Source organism: Vicia villosa, linkage group LG7 (genome assembly GCF_029867415.1).
Source record: "Vicia villosa cultivar HV-30 ecotype Madison, WI linkage group LG7, Vvil1.0, whole genome shotgun sequence".
NCBI lineage: Eukaryota > Viridiplantae > Streptophyta > Magnoliopsida > Fabales > Fabaceae > Vicia > Vicia villosa.
The window spans coordinates 109,516,768-109,530,319 of record NC_081186.1 but is presented as its reverse complement, the minus strand read 5'-3'; the positions used below and the strand labels follow the sequence as shown (position 1 = coordinate 109,530,319).

The window sequence follows — 13,552 nt, the reverse complement described above, 5'->3', positions numbered from 1 at the left end:
GACCATACAATCCAAGCTTAACACCTTCTACCTTTGCCGCTTTATCCAATGAATTATCACATAATCATTTAGGATATCCTGAAGCTTCTATTTTTAATTGTTGTGAAAACAATACCACGAACAAACACTACAAAAAAGCGCGTAAATTGCGGCGGTTAATTTAATAAAATTATGGCGGTTTGAACCGCCACAATTTACAAATACGACGTTTTAAAAAAGGCCGTTATTTTTGCTGCCGCAAGGTAAATTATGGCGGTTTAAAATTAAACGCCGTGCAAACCGACGTATTTTACATAATTTAGAGTGGCGGTTCCTATTTGAAATTAGTGGCTGTTACAAACGTCATATAGTTCACGTAATAAACAAATAGCTTCAACATTTACGTCAGTTAAAACCGTCGTAATATACCAAAGCTTACGTCATTTAAAACCGTCGTAATTTACATATTTTATTAAGTAAAATTAAATTGTATAACCGCCACAAATTTCAAATTAATTTAAGATCTCTTTGAATTTTGCTAAAATAAATTTAACTTTTTGTCAAATTTAACACCAACACTTAAGTTAAAATAGCTATAATAACTTTAGATTTTTTCTTTCTCGTAAAAACAATTGGTACTGACACTTGTAATAACACATATGAACATATATTTATTGTTATAATAACATATATGAACAATTACAAACCCTTGTAAATATCATGTTAGTTTGTCAATAACTAGTTGCCTTATGAGGACTGGTGCCACAATTTAGCAAAAATTGGTACTGAATTGCACTATAATAGCAGTCAGACCTATGGCTGCTATATGGAACAATGACTATCCTAAATAAAAAAATTGCATGATCACCAATATGAACACACTGATAGGAATTAAAAACAAATAGTCAACCTTAACCTAACAATATTGGACTATAGAAGAATATAGAAACCAACAAAGCTAAACTCAAATCATAGAGAAAATCAAAATTACATGGTAACTTTAAATTTTTTATATAAGTATTGCAATCTATTCCAAAAATATTAAAACATAAAAATGACCAACAACTTTTGTATCCATTATCTTAAACTATTCTCAAAAAAACAAGTTTTAGAACATAAAAGTGCCATAGAAAATCATATGTCCTATGAAGGACTCTGATGATTTTCTTCATGTGTATTGCTTGCATCTGATGATCTTCTTATATCACAAGGTGATGGAGGTTCACTTTCTACTTCGGAAGCCTACGAAAAACAAAACAATTATTATATTACAACTATTCACTATATTATGAATTGTACAATAAACACCAGCCATATGCAGCTTTGGGCTTTTTTTCAACAAATGCCAAAAACAATATAATAACATAAGAAAAGCACAAGTGCAACATTACAACAGAGATCCTCAGTATATAACGGTTACAGAGCAAAAAAAGAAAAAACTACAAATTCGCCTACAAAGCCACCCTAATTACCAATTCAGAATATAAATTTACCTCATCCTCAAAAGATAAAAACAAACCTACACCCAATGACACCTCTGTAACTTAGAACACAGCCTGAAAATACACATCTCTACACACCCAACAATATATAAAGAAAAACAACAAAGCACTGCCGCACCAAACACCGGCAAAACCAGCACACAAACTCACGTTACTGCGCAATCAACTACCCAATACCTGACTAGCAGCCAGAAAACTTCAGGACATATATAGCACAGAACCGCCAACGGCGCATCTACTACCACTGCCCCCCAATAACAGAATACCATAAACGATATGATTAATTGAAATTGATTCCAAGGCACGCACTAGGATTTGCACCACGTGCCAATATCATTGGAATTTCCTCATTTCGGAGTACTTTCTCGTTCCTCGATTTCCAAAGACTCCAAACGCCAACTAATTAATCACTATCTTCTCTAATACATTAGGCCACACTAAAACTCTAAGGCATGATGATTATGCTTCTAATTCTCGACGAAATCACAGAAATACAGCACATAGAAGCTACAAAATTAACTACATTGATTTTAAACTTGAAATCTAAAACTAAAAATTCAACAAAAATTATTAACTAATTAATATACCTGTTGTGTTTGATTTGCAAGTACGGCAGCCAACTCTACAGGAAGTGTACCACCTTCTTTCTTACTAATGTATCCAACAACTGCCTCCAATAGAGCTGTCACAGATGCAAGTCTTTGTTCCACCAATGAAGAACTACCACTTGAAGTACTACCACTTGAAGAACCAAAATCCATACCACTAAGTCTTGTAGTGGTATGTTTAAAAGCAGTGGTAGGAACCACTCCCATGCCCATTGCTCGAACACGGCCAGGATGCTCTCTTCCTAATACCTTTCCAACAACATCATTTGAAGAAATTTCAGCAGAAGCCTCAGGGTTTTGATTTAAATGCTGGTCAATTTTTTCCTACATAAAATACAAATAACCAATGACTATCACTCGTTTTAATATATTATAAAACAATAAACATAAACTTAAAACATATTTGGAAATATAGATTACTAATTTACCCCAATCTCCTTAGCTTTTTCATTCACATAGCTTCCATCTTTCTTTTTGTGGGTCATATTCCACATTATACCTCGACCAATAGTCTTACCACTCTCAATAGTCTAAAAAATTAAAATGCAAATTCACTGTGAATCAAACTAATGTCTAAAAAATTTGTTTAGATAAATATATTGTTAAACATAATATCTCAATAGTCTAAAAAGTAATACTTAACATGAAAAATTATTTAGATAAAGATAGTGTTAAACATACTAGCTCATGTCTCCTCCTTGCCAAAGACTTAGCACCACACGTATGAGAAAAGAGTTGTTTCTTCCTTATCTGTTGGTTTCTCTTACAAAGATCCTAAAAGTGAAAACTTATTACTTAACATAACAAAAATATTATATATATATATATATAACTATTCAATATACAATGACAGATAAAAATAGTGTACCATCGTTTCTGGTTTTGAGCGATACTCAACAAATAATGCCCAATGGTCCAGAGGAACGTCGCCAGGTCTATTTTTGATGATTTCACTTTTGCTCAAAAGCGGGTTATTTTTAGCTTTCCAAAGATTACCCCTATATTCCTTCCATTTTTTTCCAATCGAACCCTCAATATACCTTTTAGCTAAATCTTCATGTACCTTAAAACAAAATCGAGGCTTTCAAATAAAGAGTGTTAGTCTCATATAATATTACATATGCAAACTCTCAATAAATGTGTAAAATCAAAATTAATTTACCTCAAAAAGATTTTTCCATTGTTCATCAAAATATTCCTCAGGCATGTCTGACCACTTATCAAAACCTATAGGAAAAAATAGACTATTCGTTGCTAGTAGTCCACATACTCCAGCAAGCAAACCGGCAGCCTCTCCAATAGGTGAATGAAATTCATCAAACTCCACAATAATACGCAAATTATTTGGCATGTCGTTGACATCCTTATAAGTCAAACGCAATTTTTGAATTGCACCGTGCTTTTTATCTGTAAGATATAAAGTTATATGAGTAAAACCAAAAAAATATATAATAAAAAATACAACACATAACTAGATTAAAAAATTTCAATATATTATACCTTGTGCATCTACAAGCCAATAATGGGTAGATGCTCGACCACCTCTGTGTTGAGAACTTTCACCTCTTTGTTGTGATGGTTGTGAGGATGCTTGCTTATTTAATTGAGATGATACATTAGCTCTAAGATGAGAACTTTCAGCACTTTGTTGTGAAGATTGTGAGGATGTTTGACTAGGTAATTGAGATGATACATTATCTTTAAGACGAGAACTTTCGGCCCTTTCTTCTGAAAGTTGTGAGGATGTTTGGTTAGGTAATTGAGATGTTACATTAGCTCTACGATGTGAACTTTCAGCTCTTTGTTGTGTAGTTTGTAAGGATGTTTGGTTAGGTAATTGAGATGATACATTTTCTCTAAGATGAGAACTTTCAACACTTTGTTGAGAAGGTTGAGAGGATGCTTGATGAGGTAAATGAGTTGATACATGATCATCAATTGGTGCAGTAGTAGACACAAGATTTGGTGCAAGAGGAGCTACTAGATTATGAACTGAATCATTAGGTACAGATGCAACATGTGTGGAGCTCTGATTAGCTAATTTAAGAAAATTTGTAATCCTCCTTGGCTTTGGCATTGCTGCATATAAAATAAAATAGTCAATTAAAAAAACATAACATGAAGAATTTGCAAGTAATATGAAGTATATATTTATAGGAACATCAAAGTCATAATATGAAATGTAAATCATCACATCAAAGTCCCACATACTTCACATAACAACACCAACAGTTGTAATAAACATCAGAAGGCAACATCATTCAGTTATATTTAATGTACATGACATGGATTTAGGTTCAAATGCAACAAATTAACAAAACCATAAAGCACTTGATAAAGTAATAATGTGTTTTAGAAAAGGTGAGGGTAAGAAAATGGAGTCAAGTTGTTGTTGTACCAGTAGGGAGTCACACTCACAGTTATGCACAACACTGCACATATTTTAGTGCATCATAAGAAAGGTTGGTGGGATCACTAAGATACACTAATATGTACATTATTTCGCATATGTGGCTTCAAAGTTATCTTAGTACAACTACTCATTTAAGTGACAAAGCTTATGTTATATCCACAATTTTCTTTTATAACTCCAAAAGATCAATCCAGTTTTGTCATATAACCTAACAAAGCAAACGAGTTAATTTTTTTGGAAACATGTAGAAACTATATACCTAACAAAAGTTCTGGAAACTATATGTGCAACACTTGTTCTACATAAAATAAATAGGGTTCTATTTTATCAATGGAAGAGTTCTAGTCAACAAAACATTTTTCAAATACAAGTATTTAACAATGATACAAATAATTAGATCATCACCTATATATAGTCATTGCTCTTATTCTGACATAAGTTCATCTCCATCAATCTCATCATTAACATGCCCCTCACTTATTAGTTCATCATCTACATCCTCCCTTATTAAAGACAGATCATCAAAGTCTCCAAAAAATTGATCCAAGTTTTGCTCAGGACAAAGTTCAATTTCTATTTGATCTCCCATATCATATAAGTCTCTTGGCTTCAAATTGACAACAACACTCCAGTCTTTATCTATCTCATCATTCACATAATAGACCATTTGAGCTTGTGAGGCCTCAATGTACGGATCGTGTTCTTCACGATCACCAGTGTGAATACTTCTTGAAAAATTAACGGAACTAAAACCCCATGCATCTTTTTTGTACCCCCTATCCCTAGTTGTGTCAGCCCATTTACATTTGAATAGAGTAACTTTAAATCGGCCATAGTAGTTAAGCTCAATGATATCTTCTAATTTCCCATAATATAACAAATCTGCTTCTCTGAAGTTTGTATCGACACTACTAGAAACACACGATGTTGAAGATGTTAAATAAACACCACTATTTTGGGTTTTCAACCCATGCTCTCGTGCTAAGGTTCGAAATTTGAATCCATTGATATTAAATGCGGAATATCTTCTAGCTTGTGTTGTTGGACCTTTTGCAAGATACTTGAGATCATCTGACACTATATTTGATATGTCTGGGTTCATAATCTAAATTTAAACCGAAAAATGATTTAATAATTTACATAATTCTATAAACATCCATAAAAAAAGGTAAGCAAAAATTATGGGAAATTTAACCAACCCTTTGAGGAAACCAAATAATGAAATCTTTACTGATCATTTTCTCTATCTCTGTTGTTGACTGCCTTCGCCTCTTAGATCGTATCCGTAAGTACTCTTTAAATTCACTACATATATAATTTATATTAATTTAGGATGATTAATATCATATATCTTACCAAACTTGACATCATTTGAAAATCTTTGAGGTACTCACTCTATATAAGGTTTGACTTGGGGACAATTTAACAACACATATCGATGTGCTTGAGTTTTCTCCATGGTTGATAAATCAAAGGTCGAGAATGCTCCTACTGCCCTGCCTATAGGTGGAAAAATTGTAGATCTGTGGGATGAATCTCTTTCATCAGGATAATCATCAACACGCGAAGGTCTATTGATTCGAGTCTCAATGTCATCTATATATTGAGAGCAAAATGTGAGAACCTCTTCTGCAAGATATCCTTCAGCAATAGAACCTTCGGGTTGTGCCTTATTCCTAACATAGGATTTCAAGTGTCCCAAGTACCTAAAAAAGGGGGTTTAAAAGTAGCAATTGTTAATAACTTAAAGGGGAGATACAAGAATAACCTTAAAAGGAAGTGAGTTGACCACCTTTCAATAGGATACATCCAACGATAGTGTACTGGACCTCCAAGTTTTGCTTCACCAACAAGATGACAAGTCAAATGAACCATGATTGTAAAAAATGAAGGAGGAAATAACATTTCTAAGTGACAAAGAGTGAGAATGATTCGAGACTGGAGTCTATCGAGATCCAAGTGACTTAAACTCTTGGCACATAATTGACGAAAGAATGAACATAACTCTACTAACACTGCAGTCACATTGTCTGGTAGGACATTTCGTATAGCAATAGGTAGTATTTGCTCCATAAGAACATGACAATCGTGGCTTTTCATCCCAAAAAGTTTTCGATTGTTTATGTCAACACACCTAGAAATGTTACTTGAGTATCCATCAGGAAAAATAGTATTCTTCAAAGTTTGTAGGAATATATCTTTATTTGAATTTGACATTGTAAATAAAGATGGGCGGAATCTTTTATTACTATCTGGCCAAAGATCCTTCCTTATTCCCATTAATTTAAGATCCTCACGAGCTTTAAGGTTATCTTTTGATTTCCCAGTTTCATTGAGCAAAGTGTATACAACATTATCACAAACATTTTTTTCAATGTGCATAACATCTAAATTATGGCGCAACAAATTGGAATCCCAATAAGGAAGATCAAAAAATATACTTTTCTTCCTCCACTGCCTTGGTCCTTCATCAATAGTTTTCTTTTTCCGTTTTCTTTTTCCTCCATCTTTGTCTTTAGATTCTAACACTTTTCCAAAGGCAACATTTACTCCCTTTAACTGGTTCAAGATATCTAGCCCTGACAAAGTAGCGGGCGCATCTCTTAGCTCAACTTTTCCATTAAAACGAGACCGACTCAATCGAAATTTATGACCTTTTTCTAAAAATCGACGATGACCCATAAAACACCATTTCCCACCTTTCTTTAATCTATAATTTTCAGTATCATTATTACATGTGGGGCAAGCAAGCTTAGTGTGTGTGTTCCATCCTGATAAAGTTCCAAGCCCTGGAAAGTCACTAATAGTCCACATCAAAGCTGCCTTCATCATAAATATTTCATTTTTTGACAAATCTAATGTTTGAACTCCATCATACCACAATTCTTTCAACTCTTTGATAAGAGGTTGTAAGTACACATCTATATTATTTCCTGGCGCTTGTTTTCCAGGAATGATCATAGAAAGGATTGTTGATGTATGCTTCATGCACTCCCAAGGAGGGCGATTATATGGGATAAGAACTACGGGCCAAATGCTATAGTTAGTACTCATCACACCAAAAGGGTTAAAGCCATCAGTGGCTAGGCCAAGTCGTACATTTCGAGAATCCGTAGCAAATTCTGGATGCAGTAAGTCAAATGTTTTCCATGCCTCAGAATCTCTAGGATGTCTCATCATCCCATCTTGATTAGCCTCCAATGCATGCCATCTCATAGACTCTGCGGTTTTAGAACACATAAAAAGTCGTTGTAATCTTGGCTTTAGTGGAAAGTAGCGTAGTATCTTTGCAGATTTCTTCTTCTTGTCATCCTTCCACCTAGATGTTTTGCATCGTTTGCATTCTTCTAAGTCTTGATTTTCTTCACCCCAATATAACATACAATCATTTGGGCAAGCATCTATCTTAGTATAATCAAGACGAAGTTTGTTGATTATTTTCTTAGCCTCATAGAATGAAACAGGAATCTTGGCATCTACAAACACGTCTTTTAATAACTCTATAATCATAGTCATTGCTTTGTCACTTACTCCACACAAGCATTTTATATGATACAATTTAATTAGAAATGATAACTTTGAGTAGTTTGTACACCCTTCATATAATGGTTGATTAACATCTTTTAACAACTCAAAAAACTCGACCTTATCTTCACCGCACGTTGAATTACGCCCTTCGCGATTGTGCTCAGAAGATGGATCAAGATTATTCGGACTACTTTGGGTAAATCCAAATGCATCATGGACCATGTTTTCCATTGTATTTTGTGGTTGAAAGGTATCTTCCGTGACATGTGCCCTTTCAACTACTTGAGGCTCTTTTATACTTGACCTTTCACCATGCCAGTTCCAAACTTTGTAATTTTTTGGAAAAGGTCTATTTTTGAGGTGTACATAAACCTCATCCCATGTTCCCCACTTCTTGAAACCACATTTTGAACATGGGCACTTTATCTTAAGACCATCAATAGATTTATGGTGAAATGCGAAATTCAAAAAATTAATTAATCCATTTTCATATTCAAGCGTGTCTTGTGATTTGTCAATCCATGATTTATCAATTGGCATGACTACAAAAGAAACCAAAACATTGTATCTTAAATTAAAGACTATCAAATCATGAGCAGTCCTAAAGAAAGAATAAAACATGACAAGAACTATATATAGAAAAAACAATATAAATGTGTAAAGCAATTTAAATGTTTAAACAGGACAAGATGAATACATAATCCTCATAAATAGTTTTCACTTCCACATTAGATTCTTTGTTGCTCATATATACTCTCAACCATATTGACCCTACTTGATTTTAACCATCAAAAAATAAATATGAAAAAGAAAGAAGAAAAAAAATAATATAAAGAAAAACTCATAATTAAAATTTAATATTATTGAATGTGATATTGAAAAAAAAGGTTAATCATTAAAATTTTATATGTGATATTAAGAGGACCGTGTGTGTTTGTGCTTGTCCCCTCTTTTAAACTATGTCCATAAAATACACATAATACATGCAATCATGAAATCATGAATGGAGAGGCATTTATGCTAAACACAAGAGAAATATTTGGCTAGACACAAACCTAAATAATTTAAATATTATTTAGATAATATGGAAATATAGGTGACATCTAGCTAGTGTGAGTCATTAATTAAGTGGTTCATGGGTGGACAAGTTTTATAAACCACCCGATTTATTTAAAGGTTTAGATGAGTTAAGGAAAAAATTGATAACGACTATATTTTTCCGCACACAATCCTTCCACTCTTTCGTCTCTAGTTCTTTCGCTGAGCAAATAGCCGGTTACCACACTTTTTGGGCAATCGTCGGCAATAACATGTCAATTAGTTTATGCAAGGATCTCGCCTGTGGTTAGTGTCACTTGAGGAAGAGAAATTCATAGGTTATTGATTGTGTTAAATCAAAATTACCACTTGAACAACTGCTGCATTTTGCTTATGATTGTATCATCTTGTAAAAATTATAGATCTAGTTCAGTTTAGTGTTAATGTCTTACTTCAGCAAAACTTATTTCAGTGTCAGTTCCATCTTCTTTTTAGTTTTTAAAAGACATCTTTATTAATACACTGCATATAAGAATGAAGCAGTGGCTGCAAAACAACACATAAGGCATTTTTTATACAACTAAAAAACAATAGTCATCCTATTACATTAAGAATCTATCAACCCCCAACATCCATACACTCTTAATCAACTCTTAATCAACGCCACATATTGTCCCGTGTTGCCAAATTTCATTCTTCTCTTTTTATTTTAATTAAGTTATTAATTTGTATAAATGCCACACAAATACTTTGAAATAATGTTTCTATTTTTATAGTAATATATAATTTCCCATTTTATTGAATCTTTGTGTATAACATGTGTTATGTGTATGTTGATGGTTTTAGATATAAATGAAAGATTCATAAATCTGTAGCAGAACCATCTCCCGTGCAGAATTATTTGAACATTAGGTATAATTTGAGCATCTTACTAAGATTTACATGTGCAATTTACAATTGTTATGGTGTGCTTGTAAAAACTTTCCTTTAGAGCTTAGAATAGCATTTTTTTACATAAGAACTATGATGAGTATATTAACATTTGGTTATCAAGTTATTATTAAACTCTTGGACCATAAACTCTTGGCATCATAAAAACCTGATATGCAACAACCAAATTGATCCTTGGACCATCCTACATTAAGGAGATTTGTAATACCGCCTAAGTTTCAGTTTCATAACAATTTTTTTAGTGAAATTAGTGTTAATGAAAAACTATTATCTTTATGTTTGGAGGGTTTATTTCTTTCATGTTCTTATGTTTCTAATAAAATTACTTGAATCCAAGGACCATCGTTCATGCACATTATTACAGGAATGTACTCTAATGACAAATGTTAACGTCGTCCTCATTGAACACACAAGTCCTCATTGAATACACAAGTCCTCATTGAACAAAACTGGACAGAAGGAATATGTCCTCATTGAACACAACAGGACGAGAGGAATACGTTAACCATATTGAATTCAATTTAACCATATTCAATTACTAACCCTATGCACAAATCCATACCTATATCCGATTTGTAATGAAGGAGATAGATAGGAATACATTGATCTAAACCTATACTCAAATACGCATATAGAAGGTAACTATTTGTAAAGAAATTAACAACCCAATATGAACATGATTAGAGAACTTACTTCAAAATGGAAGTACCCAAAGGTTCTAGCTGGTGAAGTTAGTGAGATACTAGTGACTCAATCAAGATTTTTCTGAAAAGAAGAGAATATAAGTCAAACGCAATCTAATATGGAATTTCGTCAAACAGTTGATGTGCATCGTGAAATGAGGTTATATACTTATGCATCAAGCAACTACAAAGACAAGGAAAGACTCACCAGCTAGAAAATAGAGTTATGAATCCAAGAAGGAAAGCACATTATTACCTGGAAATTGATTGACTGTAGAATTGTTGATTGTCGAGTAACAGAATCGAGCAGTAGAACGACCGATTGAAGAACTTTAGATTGCGGAGTAGCAGAATAGAACACCAGAAAACCTGTTTACAGAAATACGGGTTGTGAATTTGCAATTGAACGAAGCGAATATGACCGTTCAAATGATTGGTAGGGTTGATTATTAGGGTTCCATATTGAGTGAAGATGTTTAATTCCAATTTCAAATCATTTTTAGGGTTTGAATTTGAATGAACACATTGAAATCGAAAGGGTTTGTGGAGACGAAAAGAAGGAATCAGATTGAAATCGTATATTGAAGCGAAAAGGCTGAATACAAAGGAGAGGAGATGAATACGATTTGGTATTTTTTTTAATTCATGGTATAGTGAGTAAGAATATTATTATTATTATTATTATTATTATTATTATTATTATTACTATTATTATTATTATTATTATTATTATTATTATTATAGTTTTTTTAAAATAAATTAACTATTATTTAACATTAATAGAAATTTGTTTTATTATTAATTTTATATAGATAAGTGAATGAAATAAAAGGAAGAGAGAGATAAACGTACGTTGTAGCGCTATGAAATTTCAGTAAATAGTGGCGGTTTTAACCGCCGTTTAAGTATTAACTCTACGACTCTTAGTAAAACCGTCGTAATCAACCGTAAATTATGGCGTTTTGGTATAACCGCCATAACTTAACCGCCCTAATTTACGCGTTTTTTTGTAGTGAAAGTATAATAGGGAACACAATAGGAAGCAAGAAGAACAAGAAGGATTGGTTATAACTGATATTCTTTACTTTCTCTTTGAAAGAAGATTACAAGTGTTACAAGAATAACAAATAATCCTCTCACCCTAAATTAGGATTTGCTGTATACAATGATGAGAGACTTGTATGTTATTTATAATAACATACTAAACTAATGGGCTTTTTCACAAATACCCATTACAAGCTAACTTATGGTACAAGCTAACTTAAACAATTGAACATAAGAAACAGGCCCAAATTGAAATACTAACAACCCTAGCATTTCGACCCCCACATACTAGAACACTCTTCGACTACAGTATGTAGGTCTTCGACACCAATATGTGAACAAACTTCGACGACATGCATAAATCTTGTCGAACCAGAAACTACCCATTGACCCACTAGAGTCTGATCTAATATCTCACAAATCTCCACCTTGGAACAAACTCTAATATCAAAGAATAAACTAACTTTCTTCAGGCAGCTTTATTAATTGCATATAGTGGAAAACTTGCAACTTGGCATTGTCTTGGTAATCATATCAGCAACATTATGATCTGTTGAAACCTTCAGCACTTGGACTTCTCCATGCTCGATTACTCCTCTGAAAAAATGCAACCTCAGCAGCATTATGATCTGTTGAAACCTTCACCACTTGGACTTCTCCATGCTCGATTACTCCTCTGAAAAAATGCAACCTCAAATCGATGTGATTGGTTCACTCATGATATGATGAGTTCTTCGACATGAGTATAGCACTTTGACTATCACATTTAACAGTGATGCCTCGACCTTGAAGTTTTATCTCCTTCGCAAAGCCTTCAAGGCACAATGCTTCTTTCACAGCTTTAATGAGGGCAATATATCCTGCTTCAGTGGTTGATAAAGCAACAACCTTCTAAAGTGTGGCTTTCTAACTAATAGATGTGCCAAACATAGTGAAAACATATCCAAAAAATAGAATTTCTAGAATCCATACAACCTGCATAATCAGAGTCGACATATATTTCGATCACTGATTTACTATCTTCCCCTAAAACTCCACCATAAATTATGACTCTGTTCAGAAACTCATTTATGTACCTTACAATCCACTTCAATGGTTGCCAGTGAGCCTTTTCAGGATTCGCCATGTACCTCCTTACAAGAAATACGGTATATGCTATGTCGGGTCAAGTACAAACCATAACATACATCAAAGAACCTACTATATTAGCATATGAGATGCTAATCATATAAGCTCTTTCGACATCAGTATTAGGGCACTGATCAATACTCAGCTTGAATTGAGGGTTTGTTAGAGTCACACCAGGTTTCGAATTCAACATACCAAACTTTTTGAGAATCTTTCATAGGTATGCCTCTTGAGATAAGCATAATTTCAACTTCTTTCTATCTCTTAGAATGTCAATCCCAAGAATCCTGGATGCAGCTCCAGATCCTTCATATCGAACTCCTTATTGAGTTCATCTTTCACCCTCATCACATCTTCAACATGCTCCACCTCAACGGGAATCTCTATCTGTTCCAACTCTTCGTCAAATATTTTTGCACTTTGACCCCTTCTATTCACCTTCTTCCAGCCTCCATTCGCTCCATGCTCTCCTTGCTCTCCATTCTCTCCATGCTCAGCCTCCATTCTCGAAGATTTCGATTCACTTTTTATCTTGTTAGAATTTTATGTGTAATTAATCATAAACTCTAATTCCTTTTACTAAGTTACTGTGATCTAATTTATTACTAAATGTTAAATTTTATTAATTACATGTTAACAATTTCATATTCATGTAACAATACTATACCATGAACAATC

General features: G+C 33.4%; 1 protein-coding gene across 4 annotated transcripts; it reads right to left on the bottom strand.

Moving 5' to 3' along the window:
- Window positions 1–791: 791 nt before the first annotated feature.
- Window positions 792–11,300, bottom strand: LOC131616507 (uncharacterized). Of its 4 annotated transcripts, none has more exons than XM_058887855.1 (9): window positions 10,959–11,286; window positions 10,713–10,784; window positions 3,590–4,168; window positions 3,252–3,496; window positions 2,958–3,152; window positions 2,771–2,863; window positions 2,518–2,619; window positions 2,069–2,413; window positions 792–1,221 (listed from the first exon to the last, which is right to left on the bottom strand). In XM_058887855.1, the coding sequence occupies exons 3-9, from the start codon at window positions 4,164–4,166 to the stop codon at window positions 1,123–1,125; spliced, it is 1,656 nt and encodes a 551-aa protein (XP_058743838.1). In that variant the 5' UTR covers window positions 4,167–4,168; window positions 10,713–10,784; window positions 10,959–11,286; the 3' UTR covers window positions 792–1,122. The 4 variants fall into 4 exon arrangements, with proteins under 4 accessions (XP_058743838.1, XP_058743837.1, XP_058743836.1 ...); XM_058887853.1 differs by having other exon boundaries at window positions 825–1,221; window positions 2,958–3,170; window positions 10,959–11,283; XM_058887854.1 differs by lacking the exons at window positions 10,713–10,784; window positions 10,959–11,286 and adding an exon at window positions 4,908–5,047 and having other exon boundaries at window positions 819–1,221; window positions 2,958–3,170.
- Window positions 11,301–13,552: the final 2,252 nt, after the last annotated feature.